At 38.8% G+C, this 23867-nt stretch overlaps 1 protein-coding gene across 2 annotated transcripts in view; it reads right to left on the reverse strand.

The window, feature by feature from the left end:
• The window catches only part of ATP6V1C1 (ATPase H+ transporting V1 subunit C1), a 45072-nt gene that overhangs the window by 15418 nt on the left and 5787 nt on the right, over positions 1-23867 (reverse strand). For both annotated transcript variants that reach the window (XM_037133368.2, XM_037133370.2), the window contains exons 2-5: positions 12274-12444; positions 10912-10979; positions 3334-3419; positions 986-1080 (exon numbers count right to left, since the gene is read on the reverse strand). In XM_037133368.2, coding sequence (XP_036989263.1) covers positions 986-1080; positions 3334-3419; positions 10912-10979; positions 12274-12405 — 381 coding nt within the window. In that variant the 5' untranslated portion in view covers positions 12406-12444. The remainder of the gene's footprint in view (positions 1-985; positions 1081-3333; positions 3420-10911; positions 10980-12273; positions 12445-23867) is intronic.

Raw genomic sequence — 23867 nt, forward strand, 5'->3', positions numbered from 1 at the left:
ACCATTATTATTCATTCAGCCGTGTCGTGTGATACTGGGTAAGTCACTTCACTTGCTCTGAATCTCCTACCTCATCTATAATAGTATCAGGAAGAGGAACACTAAATCCTTGATAAGAACTGAAACAGGCTCAGTCATAGTAAGAGCACCATTTTATAATATTACCAAACTACTAATTTTCATTAAATTACATGATGACTTTAGTTAAATCCTTGATAATCTATTCAGTTACATTTAACTATAGAATATACTATACAAATAAAGTGATTGAGAATCAAAGAAATATCTGTCCAAGTAATTGACACCATACTTTTTATTCTATAGCCAGGTCACAAAAATACTGACAACAGTAAGTCCTTGTCTATTTGCCTCATTATAATTTCAGGTAAGACTTCTACACTTTCTCTCAAGCTCCAGGACTGCAATATAAAAAGGAGCTTTTAAACTCTTGAGTTCATGGATGGGCTTCAGGATTTGTGTACTCCTTGGAAATGTTTAAAAATCATACGGTACATAAACACAGGCACCTTTCTGGGTAGAGAAGCAATACTGAATGTCAGAAGGCGTCAGAGAACATGAAGTTTCATGTCTAAATCAGTATAAACATACCTAAGTAGCCATTACCATCTACGTGACTCACAAATCCTATTTAATAGACTCCGATTTCCTATTCTACATGATCTCAGTTACCCTTACAATCTGTATACAATATAGAATTTTAAAGTTTCTTTCCTTAAACATTGTTGATGCAACATTAAACTTAACTATGCAAGTGCATAAACTACATAACTTGGATAATCTATACATAGAAGTGCTATACTTGTTTTTAGCAAAGTTGTAGTCAGGGTACCTCCTGTTTCTCTAAGTCACATATAACTAAGTTGCCTTTTCAAAACCTAAAGAGTATTTCCATAGCTAACTGCTTATAAAATAAATGAAGCCACTATAAATCAATGTGTCCTACCTGTGTCATTTTTTATCTTACCTTGGCAATTATTTCAGAAATATTTTTCAGGGACTGCTTGATTGGATATTTAGCCATGTCCCACTGAAACCTTGTTATATAAGTAACCAAGTCAACTGAAATGAGGGAATAAGTTAATTACTGAGGAGAAGCAATAGGGTTTTTGTAGTTTGCTACACAGTAAACATTCCTATTTTAATGCTGAAATTGGCATTGAAAAAACTGGTAAAGATGTCATGATTTCCGAAGCATTCTGATTAAATAAAGGTGGAACTATATTGAGTATGATGAATTAATCAAAATTCTCCTTGCAATCTGATTGGATCTCTTACCCTTACTCAACATTTAATATATATTAAAATACTCCTTCTAATCTGACAACTTAGTAGATGGAACATGTACGTACCCATGGTACGCCTCATATGCAGGAAAGAGATAAAAAGATAAAGAAACTGCTTCAAATTGTCTCAATTAGCAGAATTTGACAAAAGTATGCCCTGTCTTTGCCAAATAACCTGAACAAACTGAAAATAAACTTGCTGTTAACACCATGTGATGATTGTTCCTAGGGGCCTATACTTCAAACAATCTCCAAAACACAGAACCTTCCACTTTCAAATAAAAAAAATAAAAACTTTAGAGCCAAAGAGACAGCCAATAACTTTTCCTGAAAGTTTAGTCATCAAGATGACTTTACCCTTCAAGCCTGATCCCATCAGACTTGGGTCAGGGAGCCCAAATGTCAAGTACAGCTAACTGGAAAAAATAATTCATCTCAAAATATCATTCTCTCCTCAACTTCTCCCCTTTAATTCCAACAACTCAATAATGTAGACGGTACTTCCAAAATCAATTTGAAATGCACTGCCCCCCTAGAGTGTCAACCCCCTTTCCACCTATGAGACTGGCACCCTAGTTCATCAGTCACCTAAAAGATGAATAAAACTGCCCTAAATTAACATATCTACCTTCTGTCCCTATGTCCCAAACAAAAGTTAACAGAAACACTAAATCAGATCAGGAGCACTCTCAAAACAAAGAGCAAGAATAAATTATATATTTTTATAGATTATGTGTTTACTGAAGATATACTTATTTGCAAGGAGAAGAAATGAGATTAGAGAAATGTAGATTTAAAATACTGTTACTTTAGAGAGTTTAGCCAAACTACTCCATGCTGCTGCGTTGGCATCCACTGTGTGTGGCCAAGTGGCCTGTAGGGGCCTAGAAATTACACTACCCGTCCCCTCAATAACAGCCCCATATAACAGCCTGCAGGCTCACAACTAATGTGAGTTCCATGGATAACTCTCCCACTGCCTAGGGCCTTCCTCTTGTGGACCCTTTAGATAAGACACTTTCCAAGTTACCAAAACCCTATTCTTTCTGGTTTGAACTGACCTACCAGAACTTAGCCTGAGAACCCCAAAGCATTCCACCCCCAGACCCTATCAAAGGCACATGTCCCAACACTCTCAGCTGTACCCTGCCCTGCCTCCTCCAGGACCTGTGAGTAATAAACTTCTCTATTTCACTTTCCCTTGAGGTCTCTGGTTGGTCCTATCCCATGACTCCCTGGAGCTCTATTTAATAAATGTTAATCTAACAAAGTCACATCAGTGACCTTATCATGTATTTAGTTATATTATAATGTATTATAATATGTATTATAATTATATTGTATTATAATGACATAACTAAAGATCCGCCTACTTTAAAATGAAACAAATGCTAACATGGTATTTCCCAAGAAAACAGCAAGTCCAAGTACAGATGACAATGATATCAATGCCATCTTTACAAAACCATTGCACAGAGCAAACTCTATGGAAATGTTAAGTTCTAGCTGCAAAAAGATCAGTACCCAACTACTGTACAGGTACTAAGGTAAAGAAATGCCGCATTCACATTTGAAGGCAGGGGACATTACTCTGTAATAAAAAAATAATTTTTACTCTAAGGCTTTATCAGTTGGATGCTATTAAAAATTTAAAAGTTAGAAAGACAACAAGTACTTAACTAAAAAAAAAAATGCTCAGACACATAACTTGGAAACACATTTGTAAATGTCAACTAACAAATAAATACCGGAAAGAACTAAGATAAATCTTTATAATACTGCGTCTGGAGGGATTTGACATCCATATCATAAGCTATACTATACATTATGTAAGACTGTCTCAGATGAGCCTGTGTTTCGGGAGGCAACTTGTAACTAGCAGTATCGCTGAATTCAGTAATTTCTATATTTTAATGTCCGTCTATCACATTTAAGATCCTTATCTATAGATTTAAATTCTTTTTTTGTTTTTATAGCTTAGTCATTCACTTCATACAAGTCAACATCAAATCATGAAACATTAGCTTACCTCCGTTTGCCAAGAGATTCTCCTGAACCTTGTCTTTACTGTCCTCTAATACGTCAGCCATATACTGAGCCACTTTCTTAACCACCCTTTAGAGGCAAAAAAAAAAAAACATATCCTTTTCAGGAGAAAAAGACCAGAATTTCATGCTATACAATGAACACATTACATAAAGATGTGAATTTGACTATATGTTTCCATTATGCATATCTATATAATATAGAACAAATGGATCCTAACTTTTATAAATAATGAGTTTTTTAAAATATTTTTTATTTAATTATTGTTCAAGTACAGTTTTCTTTTACTCCCATCCCAGCCCACCCACCCCCCGTGCTCCCCACCTCCCTCCCATTTTCACCCCCCTTAGTTTTTGTCCATGTGTCCTTTATACAAATAATGTTTGAAGGACAGAACAGACCAAAATTTTTATGTAAAACTCAGCTGAATTAACTGTTTATTAGTCTGGGGCAAAAAAGTAGTGAGAAACAGCCTATAGAGAGCCATATGGTATAAAATGAAAAACTAGGCAATGGATCTGACTGTTAAGGACCAAGAACAAAGGAGGAGGCAGCAAGCCAGCACTCACCAACTATATGCTTCCCCAGCGAGCAACAGAATACAAGCAACAATAAAGACGACGAATGAGGTCCTACATCATTTATTCATTAACTATTTATGGAGCATCTACATTTGCAAGGAGCAAGCCTGTACAAGAAACCTTAGTACCAAAACTCCTGAGGCACCTAGATATCACCCCGTTGGTCCTTCATTTTATAAGAAAAGACCAAGTTACAAAGAGAGTAAGTCACAAAAGTCAGTTACAAAACCAGTCAGTGGCAGATTTGTGATCGGAAGCATGGTGCCCTGACTCTGGAGTCCGGTGTCCCTTCCGCCGTCCATGTGTGCCTCTAGGCCCTATATATTCCAAAGTATCTAGGGCAAAAATCACTAACTTCACATTGCTTAAAGTTGAACTGGAGAGCTACCAAAATATACAAATGACTAAATACAAAGCAATCTGTGATAAGTGCCAGCGCAGATTATCAGGTTAGAGAAACAGAGAAGCATAAAGGAAAACGGGAGCACTGCCAACGACTGTAATCAAGAACCATATGGCTCATGAACAGGGTAAAGAAAGGTAAGAATGGTTTTGAAAGGATGACTCGACAGAAAGAAAGTACACTCTCGCCACAGGGCATCAGATGAGTCAAGACCGGGAGAGGCAGAAACACGACTGACACTCAGAGAACGAGGACGGGTCCCGACTGCCTGGACCATCATGCTGAGGCAAAGGGGCTGCTGCGCTGGGAGGGCAGGCCGGGGCCAGACCGCCGCAGCCTCCGATGCCAGACTTTAGAAGGAAGTGCAACGTGGTCAAATCAGGGCTCCCAATTACCTGATGACCACGTGCTCACTGGCAGGGAGGGTAAACTGGAAGTCAAATGAAGAAACTCCTGCACAATGACCAGTAAGGACCAGAAAAATTGACAGAAGGGCTCAATTTGAATGATCTCAACCTAAGAAAGTAGAACAATTTCAGAAAAAAACTATAAGCTATAAATCTTCGACATGTTTAACTTGAGATTTGTACATACACTTCTGGCTATGTCTCCAAAATGTTTACCTGTTCCTTCAAAGGAGAAAAACTATTATTCCCATGTACGTCCACAAGTATCTTGTAAGCAGAAATGTTTGCTATGAACATTCAAAAATGTGCATACATTTACCTTAGAAATACTTCAAAGTACAGAACTTTTTGGCATCACATTTATAAACTTAATGTAATACTGACTCAGAATTTTAGTCTCGCTATGTATCTCGACAAGCCTATGTCAAGGTACACCCAGTCCCTTTAAAAAAAAAACTGCTCAAATGATTAGACTGCTGGAAGAAATTAAGCTATAATTTGTTCCACACAGCATAACATTTAGACTTTAAAAACTGGAACATTTAACTCACTGAGGTACCATCTGTCAATTCTACCAAGGCCTAACAACCACATGACTTTTAAATTCTTCCTATCTTTCAAGAAGACTGGTAAGACAAGACCGCATAACCGTGCAGAAAAGAACAGCTGACGAACTACACAGGTGACTCAATCCTACTGACTAGATGAACTACCTTGCTGTGAAAACTTTTCAGATTCCTTCCCTAGAAAAATGTGACCAAACTTTCAACTACACTCAGGACAGTCCACCGACAATTTAAAGAAAGACCTATTAAGACACAAAGGTACTTAATAAGGATCAAGGTAAGGGTTAATAATTATGTTCTCAGGAACCGCCCTTCTCAATGTCTCTTCGGTTGTCCTGCCCTGAAACTGTAATGAACTGGACAAGCTGTAGAGAAGACCATAATCTCAGGAATAGCAACCACAGAAAGTTTCTTCAAACTCTAAATTAAAAACCTGTACTCAAGAAACCAAGAGATGACCAGTTAGTCCTTTGAGAATACCATCAATAACTATTTTCACATTTGCTCTACGCAAATGCACGGAATTATTAACCTTAGAAGTACTTTGTTAATTTTTGTTCATCCTCTCTTTTCCATTCTATTGTCAAGTGGCTGGCCTTGGATATCTCTTGCCTAATCTACTGTAAAACTGTCTCTTAACCAGCCTTCTTGGGTCCAGTATTAAAGACTATCAGCGTACCTTTAGGTCTCTTTCTTTCCTTACCACATGTTACTACGTCAGAAGATCTCTCTGGAACATCTCAGCCTCTACTACCGGAGAACTTGCATTACGGTGGTTCTATCAATGCAGAAAAGCCTAACAGCATAAACAGTACACCCTTCTGCACAGGTATCGAGAATAAATTCCCTTCTATTCAAGCCTGTTCCCTTAAAGTTTTAGTCAAGTGTACATTTCCAAGATTCTCTATATTTTACAAAAATGCCTATTAACTTATAAGTATTTAAAAGCTCTGCATACCAAAAATTAAAGGAATTGGTTCTGCCAATTAATCAAAATGCAGAAAGTTATCAAGGATCCCATATCCATCTTCAGCTGAAATATACAATAACTAAATTTTAAAAGCTACTGAAAATGTAGGCTAGAAAAATTCTTCTAATGAAACTCAATTCTGAAAACAAAAGCACCACCATCTTCAAATAAATTACATAGCATCCCATGTTCATGGATCAAAGACTTATCAATATTATTAGGATGGCAATGCTCTTCAAACTCATCTACAGATTCAACACAGTCTCATCCAAACTCCAGCTGACTTCTTGGCAGAAATATGATACAATGATCCTGAAATTCACACAGAAATGGAAGGAATGAGAATAGCCAAAACAATCTTGAAAAAGAAAAACAACGCATACTTCCTGATTTCAAAACTTACTACAAAGCTACAATAATCAAGACAATGTGGTACTAGCACAAAAATAGAAATATGGAATAGAGAAATATGAAATAGAACTGAAAGTCCAAAAATAAACTCCCACGTTTATCTTCAAACTGACTTTTGGCAAGGGTGCCAAGACAATTCAATGGAGAAGGAACAGTCTCTTCAACAAATGGTGCTAGAACAACTGGACGTCTACATGAAAAGGAATGAAGATGGACTCCTATCTCACACCATATACAAAAACGAACTCAAAATGGATCAAAGACCTAAACGTAAAAGCTAAAACTATAAAACTCTTAGAAGAAAAAGTAGACATAAAACTGTGTAACTGTGGATTAAGTAAGGTCTCTTAGGTATGAAATTAAAAATACAAGGAACCTTGCCCTGGCTGGTGTAGCTCAGAGGATTGAGCATGGGCCTGCAAACCAAAGGATCTTGGTTTGATTCCCAGTCAGGGCACATGCCTTAGTTGCAGGCTAGTTCCCAGCAAGGGACACACGAGAGGCAACCATACATTGATGTTTCTCTCCCCCTCTCCTTCCCTTCCCCTCTAAAGATAAATAAATAAAATCTATTAAAAAAATACAAGGAACCAAATTAAATTGGACACTAAAATTAAAAATTTGTGCTTCAAAGGGGACAGTCTCAAGAAAATAAAGACAACCCACAGAATGGGAGAAAATATTTGCAATTTGTCTGATATGCATCTGGAACATATAAAGAATTACTATAACTCAATAATAAAAAGACAAGTAAGCCAATGTATAAATGGGCAGAGGATCCAAAATCAACCCTTCTCTGAAAAAATGCAAATGTCAAATAAACACATGATAAGATGCTCAATCAACAAACAATCATTAGCCATTGGAAAAATGCAAATCAAAAACAAAATACTACTTCATGTCCACTAGGATGGCTGTAATCAAAAAAGTGAATAGTTAACAAGTGTTGGGGGCAACTGTAACCGAACAACAATGAAAAAAAGAATGTGGAGAAACTGGAACTTTCAGATGCGGCTGGTAGAACTGTAAAGTGGTGCAGACACTGTGGAGAACAGTCTGGCAGTTCTTCAAAATGTTACAAGCAGAGTTACCTTATGACCCAGCAATTCCACTCCTAGGTACATACACACCCAAGAGAAATGAAAACACTATGAATACACAAAACCATACACAAATATTCATAGCAGCTTTATTCATATTAGCCAAAAAGTGGAAACAACCTGAATGTCTATCAACTGATGAATAAACTAATAAAACGAGGTATATCTACACAATGAGGTATTATTTGGTAAAGAAAGAAATTAAATACTGGACTTCCAGCCAAGATGGAGGCGTAGGTGAAAACACCGTGCCTCCTCCCACAACCAAGTTTAAAGACAACAAAATTTTAGTAACAAAAATGCAGCCAAAACACAGAAAATTGAACTGTATGGAAGTCCGACAACACGGAACTGTTCATCCAGACTGGTAAGAGGGGCGGAGTCAGCAGCGGAGCAGGGTCAGGCAGGAAAGATCAACCGGACTGACCTAGGAGCTCAGGCAGCAGTTGGCGGATCCCAGGTGTGGGGTGGCAACAGGTGGACCCAATGAGGGTGCAAGGCGGCTGGCTGACAGCGGTCACACATTTGTGCTCGGATAAACCAAGTAAAGGAGCGAACAGTGAGACAGACTGCTCAGGCCAGGGCCTCAGCGACGGGAATTAGAACCTGAAAGCACCAATTGGAAAGACTTTCGGGGTCGAGGTGCTGGGAGAAGCTCCCAGGCTCACAGAGAGTTTGTTGGAGAGACCCACAGGGTCCTAGACGGTGCACAGGCCCACACACCTGGGAGCCAGCACCAGAAGGGCCCAATTAGCCTGTGGCAAGCAGCAGAGGGGACAGAAACCTGAGACAGAGCAGAACAAACGCCACTGCCCCTCTCTGACCCCACCCCCACATACAGCCTCACAACCCAGTGACTTGGGTTGCCCCACTCTGGTGAACACCTAAGGCTCCACCCCTCATACATAACAGGTGCGAATAGACCAAAACATTATGACTCAAGAACAGCTCAAAGCCCCAGAGCCAATAAATCTAAATGACCAAGAGATAGCCAAATTTTCAGATACATAGTTCAAAACACTGGTGATCAGGATGCTCACAGAACTGGTTGATTTTAATCACAAATTAGAATGACAAATGAAGGCTACACTAATTAAAATGAGGGGAAATGCACAGGAAACCAATTGTGATGGTAAGGAAACTGGGACTCAAATCAAGGAAGTGGTCCAGAAGGAAGAAAAAAATTACCAAACAGAAAAGAATGAAGAAAAAAGAATTCAAAAAAATGAGGAGAGGCTTAGGAACCTCCGGGACATCTTTAAACATTCCAACATCCGAATTATAAAGGTACCAGAAGGGGAAGAGGAACAGCCACGAGTGGAAAACTTATTTGAACAAATAATAAAGGAGAATTTCCCCAATCTGGCAAAGGCAATAGACTTCCAGGAAGTCCAGGAAGCTCAGAGAGTCCCAAAGAAGTTGGACCCAAGAAGGAACACACCAAGGCACATCATCATTATATTAGCCAAGATTAAAATGAAGGAGAGAATTCTGGAAGCAGCAAGAGATAAGGGGACTATCACCTACAAAGGAGTTCCCATCAGACTGTCAGCTGATTTCTCAAAAGAGACCTTACAGGCAAGAAGGGGCTGGAAAGAAGTACTCCAAGTCATGAAATCCAAAGACCTACATCCAAGATTGCTCTATCCAGCAAAGCTTTCATTTAGAATGGAAGGGCAGATAAAGTGCTTCTCAGGTAAGAGAAGTTCAAATTCAAGGAGTTCATCATCACCAAGCCCTTATTATATGCAATGTTAAAGGGACTTACCTAAGAAAAAGAAGATAAAAAAGATGAACAGTGAAAGGACAGCAAACTCACAGTTATTAACAACCACACCTAAAACAAAAGCAAACTAAGAGGACAGCTAGATCAGGAGCGAACCATAGAAATGAAGATCACATGAAGGGTTAGCAACAGGGGAGTGGGAGGAGGAGAAGGTACAGAGACTAAGTAGCATAGACGGTAGGTAGAAAATAGATGGGGGGAGGGCAAGAATAGTAGGGGAAATATAGAATCTAAAGAACTTGTGACACATGGACATAAACGAAAGGGGGGGATGGTGGGGGAGGGGGTGTGCAGGGTGGAGAGGAATGAAGAGGGAATAGGACAACTGTAATTGCATAATCAATAAAATATATTTTTAAAAATTTAAAAAAATAAAATAGTAAAAAAAAGCACCTTCTCCGTATTCTGCACAAGTCTTTTTTTTGCATTTCAGTTGTGTTTTTATCTTTCTTGAAATAATAAAGCATAATATGCCAAAGAAAAAGAAATTAAATATTGACACATGTTACAATGTGGAAGAACCTTGAAAACACTGCTGTTAGATTGAATTTTGTAAGTGAATTAATTGTAAGTTAATTTTGTCAGAATTGTGGTAGCTGAGATAATACTACTATTCTTGTGCTTTGTAACAGTATTATTGTTTGGAACTTTAACCATTTAGAGTTAGATATAAGGAAACAAAAATGATTGGACATCATCTCATTTTCCCCCCTTAAATATCACTCAACAACCAGTTTCTCTTCCTTTTGTCAGTTGCCATTGTGAATTTTTCAAAAGAAGTACTATATCCAGGTGCCAGCCAATAAATTGTCACACAATGGAAAATGATATGCCACAACATTCACTGTAAATTTTAATAACATACAAAATTTTGTTAAAGAAACCATTGTTTAAAAAAACGTTTTCCTGATGCATTTGAAGATGGTCACAAGAGACCACATGTTGTGTGATTCCAACAAAATGTCCAGATGAAGCAAATCTGTAATGTCAGAAAGCACAGTGAGCAGCTGGGAGGTCGGGAGTGACGGCCTGGGGAGGGGGCTGCACAGCTCTGTGAACGTACTAAACACTAAACATCACTGCACTGTACACTGTAAACAGGTGAATTGTAGGACATGTACACTGTATCTCAATAAAAATGGCAATTTCACACTTCAAACAGGTATGTTATGGTAGGTAAACTGTATCTCCACAAAGTTGATCACAAAGAAAAAAGCGTCATCATTTCTAAAACCATTCTGTAAGCACAGTATACGTGTGATAAAAAACCCAATGTCCAGGCAGCCTGACGACAGCCACCCTCGTTGTGCTCTGATCTGTGCAGAGAGGTACATTACCCTTCCACGAATGCATCCAGCTTAGCCAGTTCGTCCGACAAACCAACCAAGACATCCAGTGTGCCGACCTGGAGGGGCAACAGCACTGTATTACTGAGGTTTCTTTTTACAAGATGATGCAACACTTAATTTGAAGGGCGCACCAAACTTAAGTTCTCCTTTTTTTATTTCATAATGTGCAAGTGTGGTTAAAACATGTTTGCCAGACATTTCAAAGCTATTTATATAAGCAAGACAATCCTCTAATGCATGGTTACAACCACCGTGTAAGACGCGATGAGTCTGCAATGGCCGGCCTGTGCCCCTGCTTGTGCTGCCCAGTGACGGCCCATCACTTGAAGCCGCAGTTTACAAAAGCAGCTCTTAGGCACGGGTGCATGACTGTGCATTAGAGGGCTTGTAACTGAATTTATATGCAAAACTATGTGGATAAATGAGCATGTTTTGGAAGTAATGTCCATGATCTGTATCAGTGTCTTAAAGGATTTCATAACTGCCAAAATACTGTTATAAAAACCAGTCAATTTAAGTATTTCTTAAGTAAACGAGTGCTATATAATATATAACTGCAAGATTTTTTAAATTTATTTCTCTTTAGAAGGGAAGAGAAGGAGAGAAACATCAATGTACAGTTGCTTCTCACATGGTCCCCTGCTGGGAACTGGCCTGTAACCCAAGCATGTGCCCTGACGGGGAATCAAACCATGATCCTCTGGTTCGCAGGCCCACACTCAATCCACTGAGCTACACCAGCCAGGGTTAACTGTATCACTTCTTAGTTACCCAGCAAAATACAAATGATCACGTTCTTTTCCATTCTTTACAAAAGTTCAGTCATATGATTACACTGGCAGCCTATTTCACTTTGAGACTGCTAGGTTACTGATACTTAATAAATGTTAAATTGATTAACTAGATTAAATAATTAGGTTAAATTTTCCAAGTATGGTTAAAGAGGTACAATGGTAAAACATTAGTGAGCATTATATGAATTTAATTACAGAAACATGGATTGATACTTCAAAATATATATTACTAAAAAAAAAGAATATATATATATAACTAAGATTTTTTTCCCTCCTCAAAGTCCTATTTGTAAATGTAATATATCACATCTTTTCATAAGATTTCCCATTACAATTTAAAGTATAATTTAGAAAAGCACAAATCTTTAGGAAAAAAAATGTTATTTTGCTTTGGTAGCTCACTTCTAAAATCTCAATTTCCTAAAAAGAAGATGGGTTTCTCCAGCCAATGGCTGGAAAAAGAACCTATTATATCATTTATACCAAAAGGTATAAATGTTGCCTAGTCAGAAACACGACTGCCCTTCAAACACTATTTTGCACAGTGCAGTTTTACCTTTAAGTCAGGAATGTTGAACTTTGAACTAACAGCAAGGTTATTGTTCTTGGTAGTCGCCGCGTGCAGCTTCTCCCATGTCTGTTGACAGGTTTTCTCCCCAGGAGCTGATATAAGCCAGAACTCAGTCATGTTTGTTACCCGGTATTTCTTCCAAAATCAAGAGGGACTCTGAAACACAAAATAAAACAGAAAATAAATTTAATATCACTTGTTTCTAAAGTATTTCAGAGTCACATTTCAAAACTAATTTAACACTGGCACATGATCCCAAGCAAAGTCAGATTTACTTACCTGGAAGTAAATCCATATAAATGATAAAATGTGACTTATTTATGATCATATAAAATTGATGATAAAGACTTAATACATGAAGTATCTAATTTTTAGAAAAATTACAAAACATCCTAAAATGGGAATTAATTGAAGAAGATGGACTACCTAAAATACTAACCACTAATAGTTCCATGTCACAAAAATCAGAGTCACAAATTTACAAGTTTATCTTAAACTTTTAAAACACAAACCAAAATAAGAAATAAAAAACATGCACAACTTGAATCAATGCATTTGAATAGTAATCACCAAGTAAACTTGCCACATCTGGCCGAGCAAATCCTACAAGGTTAACCAAATTGGGGTTCATCTTAATCCACATTCAACCTAAGGATTCTCAAATCTCTGGTGTATACTTAGCTGCCATAAAACATTTATAAATTTGCAAAAAAGTATAATAAAAATCTTCCCAGTCACCTTGTATTATTTTGAAACTATGACCTTGGGGCGGAGAAACAGCACTACTGGATCTGAGAGAAGAGAGGCTGTGGGTCTCCTCTCCCAAGGCTTCCAGATCCATTAAGACACAACCAGCCTTCTACAGTCTTTCTCCCTCCCACTCTCCTTCTCCCTCTCCCCACGACGCCCACACATGCGCACGTAAAAAATAAGTCCAGAGCCAACTGTACTCAGAGTCTAAGTACACAAACCAAAAAGAACTCATAAAAATGAAAATATCATTATTTCCACTTTAATATGCCTTCATCAGAACCACTGTTAGCTTTCTACTGCCACTGCTTATTTAGCCTGTCCTGAAACTTGAAGTCTTAGATAGAAGATAAAACTACCTTACAAAGTTGTCTTGATAACAAAATTAGTGAAATTTATAAAGAACTTGATAAACTTAAATCTCCTTTAAAATGAAATTATAGCCCTGGTTGGTGTGGTTCAGTGGATTGAGTGCCGGCCTGTGAACCTAAAGGTCGCCAGTTCGATTCCTGGTCAGGGCACATGCCTGGGTTACAGGCCAGGTCCCCATCAGCAGCATGCAAGAGGGATGCCTTCTCTCCCACACTGATGTGTCTCTCCCTCTCTTTCTCCCTCCCTTCCCCTCTCTCTAAAACCAAATAAAAAAAATCTAAAAGTGTATATAAAATGTAAATTATAGTTAATCATAATTTACTTTCGTAATTTCAGAAGCCCACTGCAATTAAAGTAATCCTACCTAGTCATTACACAATTGAAAGTGAACTTAACATAGATGCCATTCTATTTGCTTGTGTGTCTTTTTGAACTTCAGTTTACAGAGCATCTACCAGGAACTGCTCTAAATGTTCTGTGATTATCCCAGGCATCCCAGCATATGTACCATCCTCCCCACTTACAGATAACATACTCAGAAAAGTTAAACTGGTATAAATCTCAAGAACTGTACTCTAAGATGATTTTCTGCACAATACTGATAAACCTGCACAAAGAGCTATAATCAGACGGCCAGCAACTAAACAGACTTGTTAGTGATGACCAGACCAGACAAAGCACTAGGTCTGGCCAGAAACACAGCAAACTTAACTAACTGGCTGGCTGAGAATGGAAGCCACTCAAAACACCTAGTTCTAAGGAAGACATCCAAAAATAAGCTTGGATTTAAAACAAAAGCAAAAACAAAACCCTCATTAGCCTACATGAGAAACTTCAAATGTTAAACCAGTTATTATATATATATATATATATATATATATATATATATATATATATTCCTACCCATAATCTTCTCCAACCTGTTTTTCACTCAACCTATTTTTAGAATTATCTATGGTAATACCTATCAACTGAATTCACTCATTTTAAATGCTAAATGGTATTCTATAAGCAAACTAAAATTTATTATCCATTTTCCTCTGGAAGAATAGCTATAATTTACTTTTTTGCTTTATAAACAAGTCTGCAGTGAACAACTTTGTACTTCACGTGTTTCTGTGAGTTTCTCCAGGACACACAGGAAAAGTACAAAAGTACAATAATGTGGTGGAGTTATCTCAAAGGTGAAGGCAACAGGTCTTTCCATGCTCTGCGCAGTGTGGCTGCCACTCCTACCGTCAAAAGGTGGAGTCTATTTCTCCTACCCTTGAATTTGGGATAGCCCATAACTTGCTGTGACCAACAAAACACCACACTATTATAAGTTCAGGGCCCAGGCCTCAAGAGACCTTGGAACTTCAACTTATGTTTATTGGATGGCTGCCCTCAGACCACCATGGAAGGATGCCAGTCTAGCCTAAGATAAGAGGCCACATGGCACAGAAACACTAACACTGTAGCTGACAACCAGCATAAACAGGCAAACGTGAGGAAGGCTATCTTGAAGTTTCCAGATCAGCCAACATCCCAACTGAATGCGGTCCCATCAATTAGCACATGTGAAACAAGCAGAACCACCAAGACAACCCACAGAAGCAGGAAAAATTAGAAATCACTGTGTAAGTCACTAAATTTCAGGGTGGTCTGCTATTTATGATGAGATTAGACTAGAAAAAGGCCAACCATTGTTAATATAATGAGAACAGTTTGCACAACATTGATGTAACCTGGCAGCCAAGGAGAGTGAACTGGAATGCACATGTGTGAACGATGACTTCACTGTACTAGTTACTGGGGGCAGTAGGTGCCATTGAGTGACCGTGTATACTGCGAGGCTGTCACATTCAAAATGACTGAGTAGAGCAACGAAACTGTGTTCAGCGTGAACGTTCTACCACAGAAACTATTCACGTGATTCAGAAGGCAGCAGCCGTAGAAAACTGGTGGTTGGCAGCTTCATCAGACAACGCACTCGCTCTTGCACCACATCTTGTGCACAATTTTTGGGTAAAATGTCAAATCACCCAGATGACTCAGCCCCTTTATCACCCGGATCTGGTGCCCTGCAACTTCTGGCTTTCCCCAAAACTAAAATCACCTTTGAAAGGGAAGAGATTCAGAACGTCAATGAGATTTGGGAAAACACAATGGAGCAGCTGATGGCCAATGGGAGGACTGGGAGAGGCCCCAAGGTGCCTACTTTGAAGGGGACTGAGAAGTCATTCTCCTACGTACGATGCTCCCTGTGTCCTGTATCTTCAACAAATGTCTCTATTCTTCATAGCACGTGGCTGGATACTTTCCGGATAGACCTTGCAGATGAGATCACTGAGAAGACCACGTCAACTCTTTTGGGTACTGCCAAACTGTTCTCAAAAGCAGTTATCAGAGTTAAGTTCCCACATGAAGGTATACATTGTTCAGAACTACATGCTTCCAGAAAGTTCAAAACCATAGGTAGGAGAAAGGTGCTTCTTTAGCTTCCATTTCTTTAGTAACTTACCTGGGGCAAATATGACAAAATGTTAATCCTGTTAAATATATGTAGTGGGTATGTGAAAGTCTGTTAATCTGAAGAATTTGAACTTTTTTATATACCGAAAATATTTCAAAATTAAATATTTTAAACCTTGTTATAAGAATGTAATTAATTTATGATAAATAGAACAATGCCTAGCAAATTTATAAAAAACACAACTTTAGTGAAATTTCAAATGGACTAGCCAAATAATAGTCTAGCTACCAAATTAATCCTCCAAGCATAATTTTTGTTTTAACCCTTGTGGATATACTTTCTAATCTTATGACCAAGAGTAACATACTGAACACCAACCATTTGATGTTTCAGGATTTTTCCTAAGAAGTATTTTCAGGTCATTATATTTAACAATTCTAATTGTGTAGTGTTGGAAAAGACACAGCTTGGGCTACATATGTACTAATACCAGAATTTATCTAAGCTGCTTTTTACATTAAATTCCTAATGAAATGGTATGGACCTACATCTGCTTTATCATCCTGATCCTGTTCCTGTTCTCCACCGCACCACTGCACCTGGGTCACCTCGCCAAGCTGCTCCAGCACTTGCTACCTTTTCACTCTCCACCTTTTCACTTTCCTTTGGCCACTTGGCCTTGGCCATCTCCTTATCTCTGGTCTCCGGATCTAATATTGTACTTAACAAATCTGGCTTTTTTTTTTGGCCAAAACACCAACCATAGAACTACCTTGAAATTTGAAATTCTGAGTTGAATCCAATACACTAAATCTTTAAACATCTTTTAATAAACCAGATCTTCTAAGCGATAGTAGTTCTGGAAATTCAAGGTTTTATTTTTAATTATTTATACAAGTGGTCCTGTAACATCATGCAGAGTGGATGGTACCCAAAAAATAACAAAGCGTATTCCCCATAACCCCTAGTTGAGGGATGGGAGAAGGAAGACACTTTTCATAATAATGGCAAGTTGATAGCTGCACTAGCACCCTGGGCAAAAGGCACATGTGACTTTCAGAATGTGTAATGGCTCATGAGGTGGTTTGGGGGTGGACTGCAGAGGACAGCTTATACAGCAGGGAGATAGAGGCTCCTGTGTCATGGGGTACTCGTGCCCTGACTAAAGATGGCAGCCAAAAGAAGGTTAAAAATATGGGAGAACTGGCAAAAGTAGCACATTGTAGGAGAGGCCAGATACGAGGACACATAGGAAGCTCTGGGTCAGCATTTAAAATCAGGGTGGGCTAACAGAGAAGAAGCTGGTCCACCACCAGGGCTGAGAGAGTAGGTACCAGCCATGGGGGGGGGGGGATGCATGAGGAAGGAGCCATGATGTAGGGGAATTTGGCCATAAGCACCGAGAGAGGAAGCAAGTGGCTATGCAGTCTGTAGTCAGGATTTTGCCATGCAGCCTGGGGTAGTAAGGAAGGCAGCCATGCAGGCTGAGAAAAGGGTGTAAGGAAAGAGCTGATGGAGCTGTGAAAGAATCCAGAAAAGCTTACAGGGCTCTGTGGGAGCCCGTTAACCAAGCATGGATTAGTGGGAGATGTCTGGAATGCTGAACTGAGGCCAGGAATGCTGAGACTACAGACTTCTAATTCTCTGAAGGACACACAGAGAAGCCACTTTCTTGGAACGTGTGCCTTCGTGGACTCCATGATCCGGTAACACGGCACATGTTTTCCTGGACCACTACACGGAGACTGAGTACGATACACCCCAGACCCTGAAGGAAAGAGCTGCTGCAAGACGATGGTGACTCTGAAACCCACAAGTGCAGATTCCGGAGGGGACAGAGCACTGTGGGTGCAGCCGGCTTAAGAAGAGACAAGGCTATGGGGAACTTCTGGGCGTGTTCTTGGCTCACAGCCTGGTGGGAAGCAAGGGAAGTGCTGGGTTTCGAGGGAGAACAGGGGTCAGAGCAGGAGCACTCTCAGGCCCTGAGGGTGGAATCCTATAAATGAAAACCTGTTTCCCTGAGCACTAACTGTTGGGTCATGCATCAAGGTACCACATGAACAAGCCCCGGTTCGCTTGGTTACAGTTCTATTAGAGAATAATTGATGACACATTTTTATAACTCCTCTCTCCCAAAAAATGGCAGGTGATGAAGTCAATTGTTAAGTCCTTCCTGATACTGTTAAATTATCTAAACTGAAGCTGTAATAATATGCATTGTCACAGTAGATGTCACTATCATACCATTTAGAACTTCAGGGAAATCTCATCTATCCAATGGGTTTCCAAAGGATTTCAAAAAATTTGAAAAAGGATCCTATTTCCTATTATAAATACCTGCCCTATCCTACATCACTGAGCTTTTATCAGGACCAAGTAAAATGATACCACAATAATTCTAAACAAAACTGGGGTTTAGAAATGTTCGAGCAAGTTATAGAATGTTTTCTAAGTCCATCTTTTAAATGGAGCCCTCTCTGGAGCCCATCTGGAAATAAGGAGGAAAAGATGTCTTCCACATTTTGTACTGTTATATACACTTCTCATTCTTTACCTTAATTCTCACGCCAGCCCTATAATCTGTCTAAGTAGTAATACCCAGAGAGGTTAGTCACTTACTAAGGTCACACAACTAGCAGACAGGGTTCAAATCTCATTATATTTTACTATAAAGGCCATGCTATTTCTACTGTGTCACGCTAGGAGAAAATGTTCTGCACCCAAGCCTCCCTGGGCTCTCCTACTTGAAGAGAGATCCACATACAGCCTTAAACCCTTTTTCACCCCATGTCTGATTCCAGGCTCAGAATACCCTGCAGACCGAGTGAATTCTGCTACCGCAGAGAGGAATCTAGACTTCCTTTCCATTTTGTTTTCATTTCTAAAATAGTATCATCAGCCCCCAAAACCACCCTGTCTCTTAGAACAAGCAATGATTCCTCCAAACAGAAAAGCATTTTTTAAAAAATTAGATACTCAAGAAAAACCTGGCACAAACAGCACAAACCTGGGAGTCCACCCTGCCACCCCCTTGCTAGTTTCTTCATCTGTAAAGTGGAATATTACAAATATCCTCACAGACTTGTTAAAGTAATAAATAAAATGATGTACCTAGATCCTCTCTTCCATTAGACCTCCCCCACTTCCTGAGTGCATTAGCTGCTGCCCCAACCTATCCCGCCTCCAAAGGCTGTTCCGGTATCCTGGATGAGAAATGTCTTGTTTACTGAATATCTTACAAATGCCACTATTACGTATTTATGACACTATCCTGCCTCCTTTTTAATAACATACTTGGCTCTTCACCACACTGGGAAATCCTGAGGGGCCAGAATCATATTGTCTCTGAAGCCCTAAAAGCCAGCATACACAATTAATAAAGACCTGCTTTATGAATCAATGAAATGTAATTATAAGTGACACAATTTATCAAAACATCTAATTAGAGAAAAAACAAGGGCCGAAAAACTTTATGTTATCATTTTTATTTAGAGGCTTTCAGAAAACAAATTCTAATTTTAGTCTATAAATTAAAAATTGGTTAAGCTGCAGATTACTAAGACTGTGTATTTGTTATTTAAGGGTGACCTCAGTCAAAATATAAGAAAGGGCTTAAGAAAAAAACTTATCTGTATTTTACAAAGCCATGGTCTCAGTTCTTTTATTCCCTAGTCAAAGCAAACTATAAAAAAAGCCCACAGGAAAGACAAGCTTACTTAAACATCTAAGGATAAATGTAACAACTGCCCATGAGGGCACCATCAGAAAGTTTTTTGCAAAACTGTTTTCTATGTCTTTAAACAATGTCCACTGTTACCTGTCATCTATGTAAGTCACATAAAAAAAATTCTCCTTGAAATTTAAGAACAATTTAAGCTCAGTTCCAAACAAAATTTATCTTTGCAGATGAATATATATTGTGCACACTTATTTAGTCAGAAAATGGAATCCATGTTGCTTCCCCTTCTTCTCTCTGTTACGTGGAAACAAAGGTTCAAAACTGGTGTCTGCTGGTAATCATCTCACCAAGAAACTGGGCACCTTCCTCCACCTCCTGTAACTGTTTCAAATGACTTCTGTTTTATTCTTCATTATTTCCTTTTGTTTCATCTCATATTTTGGAAGTCAGGAAAAATACAGGCAAATTGTATGTTAAACGAAAGAGAATACTATTTAAAAGGTATACCAATTAAATGTTGGAGTTCCTCAAGATTCAGATCTAGGTCTAAGACCTCTGTTATATGTGCATCTGAATGTGCGTGTAGATATTAGTTTCTCTCTTGATAACCTTATCTATACTCAAGGTGATTTCCAGTCTAGATGCTCAAAACTCTCCAGATCTGTATCTCCAGCCCAAGCTCCTCCACTGCTTCTGAAGCTGTACCCAACAAGTCTCCACAGCTGACTACACGACATCTCCAACTGGGTGTCTCAAAAGCACCTAAAACCCAACATTTCTAGTCAAACTCTTAATTTCTTCTCCCAAACCTGGCCATACTCCAGTGTTTCCTGAGTTAGCGCAGGTGTCAGTTAGAACTGTCAAACATCACCAAGACAGCAGGCAACACTTACTTGGCACTTCCTGTCTACTAGCACCAGTCGAACCACTTTACATGTATTAGGTCACTGAGTACTTTTAAAACAACCCTATCAGAAGGGTAGTAGTTACAAATGAAGAAACCGAGGCACAGAAAGTGCCTCATATATTATGAGATATATCACATAATATGTATTCATGTCATTTAACATGAGAACATATATTCCATGCTAAAAATAAATGTATTATATGCTCTCATAGCACCTTCCTGAGGGACATTTTTTTATTAACATCCTTCTCCCAAATAAGCTGCCCATTAGGGTAGATGGAACACTGACAGTTTTTGCCCAGAACTGGAACCTCGGTACCTGTCACAGAGGCTGGCATGCAGAACCTCAAAAAGTATTTGTTGAATAGTCTTGAATGAGTAAATCAGAGGATAAAATGGGATAATATAAAGTACCTTACTTATAGTTGTTTAGCCCCGATCAATTCCCCTGTATTTTTCAAAAATCAACTGTACTGAAATATAATTTATATACATTAAAATATACCCATGACAAATGTACATACATCTGTGTAACGACCACCAAAACCAAGTCTAACAACATTTCTGTCATCCCAAAGCCTTCCCTCACTCACACCCAGTCAGCCCCTGTCCCACTGGCAGACCGGGGCAGATGCTATTCCGCTTTCTGTCCCACTGCAGAATTACTTCTGCCTGATCTAGAATTTCCCTGCAAATTCATGGAAGTACACATTCTGTCCTCTTTTACATCTGGCTTCTTTTGCTCTGCATGTCTTTGACATTCGTCCATGTGCAGTGTTATCGGCATCAGTCCATTCTGTTTATTGCTTAGCATTCCATTACATGAAAGTACTATTTGCTTATCTGTTCATCCATTTACGGAAATTTGGATTGTTACTGGTTTGGGCCCATTAACAAGGGTGCTATGAAAAAATATTTTTTCATTTCTTAGATAAACATCTAGAAGTGGAATTTCTGAGTTGACTGATTAGCATATATTTAACTTTATAAGAAACTGCCAAACTGTTTTCTAAAGTAGTTATAACATTTTATATTCCCATTAGCAAGGTATGCAAGTTCCAGTTGTTCCACATGCTCTCCAATACTTAATTCTATGAAGTCTTCCATTCTTTCTTTTATAATACAGGGTAGGACAAAAGTAGGTTTGCATTTATGAGTATAAAAATCAGTTTATTCTTGTATTATTTATTAATTGTTGTATTATTTTCCATATGAACTATAAGCCTACTTTTGCCCAATTCTGTATGTAGTTTCTGTGGCTTAAGAAAAATATGCCCCCTAGGAACTAACCTCAAAAATACAGGCTCTGACCTTAAGGAATTCCAGCTCCAGATGTGCTGACCTTCCAGGACAACAAAGACCAGAATGAAGCACACTAGACCATAACGGACCAGTTTTGAGGTCCCTGAGGTCCTTACCGTAATGGAACCTGGTGTGTGCAGGTAAAGAACTTTTCACCTCCCTCCCCCATTTCTTTGTTCTGCTTCCACTCTCCCTCCTTATAAAAGCCTCTGCCTGCATCGAGATGTTAAGATGAGCTGAGACAAGAGTCTCCCACCTTCTCAGATTGCTGGCATCTAAATAAACCTTTTTCACCAGCAAAAAAAAAGTGCCAAAGTCGGAGGATTTATCTTGCTTGGACTTCACTGATCTTCTTTGGAAAAACTTCATCCGTTCTTTTCTTCAAGTTTTTTCCTGCTCCCCTTTCCCTTTTCTTGAGATAGAAATTACACACTAAACCACCTGATACTGTCCCATAAATCAATGAGACCTATGGGTCTCATTTTTTTTTAGTTGTTTTATTCTCTGCACTTCAGTTTGGATGCTCTCTTGCTGTATATTTTAGTTTGCTGACCTTTTCTTTAAAATAACCTGATATTAATCTCATAAAGTAAATTTTTCACTTTAAATATATTTTTCAGCCTTATATGTTCCATTTTTTAAACCTTCCATTTCTTTCTTCATTATGTTCATGTTTTCTGTTACATCACTGAGCATGTGTATAATTCACAAAGTTACAATGTTGATCACTGGATTTTATTGTCTTCCTTTTTTAAGAATGCTGTACTTTGTTCTGACAGGTAGTCAAGTCACTTGAGGAGCAGCATGATCCATTTGAGGCTTATTTTTAAACTTTGTTCAGATGGTCTAAGGCTGCACTTTAGGGCTCATTTAGCTCCAAGGTCATTTAGCTTCTGGGGGTTCTACTGAATGCTGCAGGTAATCCAGCATGCAAATGCCTCTCAGCCCCATGAGCCCTGGAAATTATTTAGTTTATGGCTCTCTAGTAATTTTTTGCTAGCCCTTCTCCAGAGACCCCATACAGATTCCTGTCTAGCTCCCTCCTCTCTGCCAATATGACCTGCAAATTCTGGCCAGATAAGCCTTCCCCGACTCCAGTGTCTTCAACTCAGCAAGACAACATGCTTGGCTTGGTTTCCCTTCCTAGACCGTGGTCCACAGAGAGTAGACCTTCAGGCAGAAGGCCAGAGGGATTCTAGCATTCACTTCATTTGTTTATCTCTCAGTCCCTGTTCTCTCAGAACAGATGCAGCTCAAATAAATCCCACACATGCACATGTGTCACTGATTTGCAGATATATGGCAAGCTATCATAATAAAATATAAATTCATTTCAAAGCATTAATAAAGACATAATTTGCCATCATTAATATGTCCTTAATCTAAAATTTTATCACATGAGAGCCTAAAAAAGTGCTGTGATTAAAAGGGGGTTGGAGGACAATTTCTGACCGTCTGTCAGTATTTATCAAGAGCCATAGCCTTGGCTGGTGTGGCTCAGTGGACTGAGTGCCAGCCTGTGAACCGGCAGGAGGGAGGGATTGCTGGTTTGATTCCCAGTCAGGGCACATGCCTGGGTTGCAGGCCAGGTCCCCAATTGGGAGTGTGTGAGAGGCAACAGATCAATGTATCTCTCACACACTGATGTTTCTCTCTCTTCCCCTAGCTCTAAAAACAAATACAAAATCTTTTTTAAAATATTAAAAAAGAGCCACAAATATGTGCCCACACTTTGACCCAGTTTTTTCCAACTTTAAGACAGGAAACAAGGATATGTATAGGTACTAACATTAAATTATTTTTTTTTAACTGCTAAAGATTATTTCCTGGGAGTGGATTGTGTTTGTTTACGTTCTTTCTGCATATTTGTTTCTTAACTTTTTAATAATAAATTACTACATGTAAACACACACACGCGCACACACACAAAAACAACTCCACAAAATACCCAAAGATAAAAGGGTAGGGTAGTATCCTCACTCTTGAAAAGACTGCAAAGTTTAGAAACCACTCATTAAACAGCATGGTAGAAAGAAGTCTGGTGATAATACAACAGAGAAGGGCAAGGCTGGTTAGCAGCTGCTGTGCCTGAAGCATCAGGTCAAGGCTGGTAC

The sequence above is a fragment of the Artibeus jamaicensis genome, unplaced genomic scaffold, assembly GCF_021234435.1.
Source record: "Artibeus jamaicensis isolate MK-2021 breed Jamaican fruit bat unplaced genomic scaffold, CSHL_Jam_final scaffold_916, whole genome shotgun sequence".
NCBI lineage: Eukaryota > Metazoa > Chordata > Mammalia > Chiroptera > Phyllostomidae > Artibeus > Artibeus jamaicensis.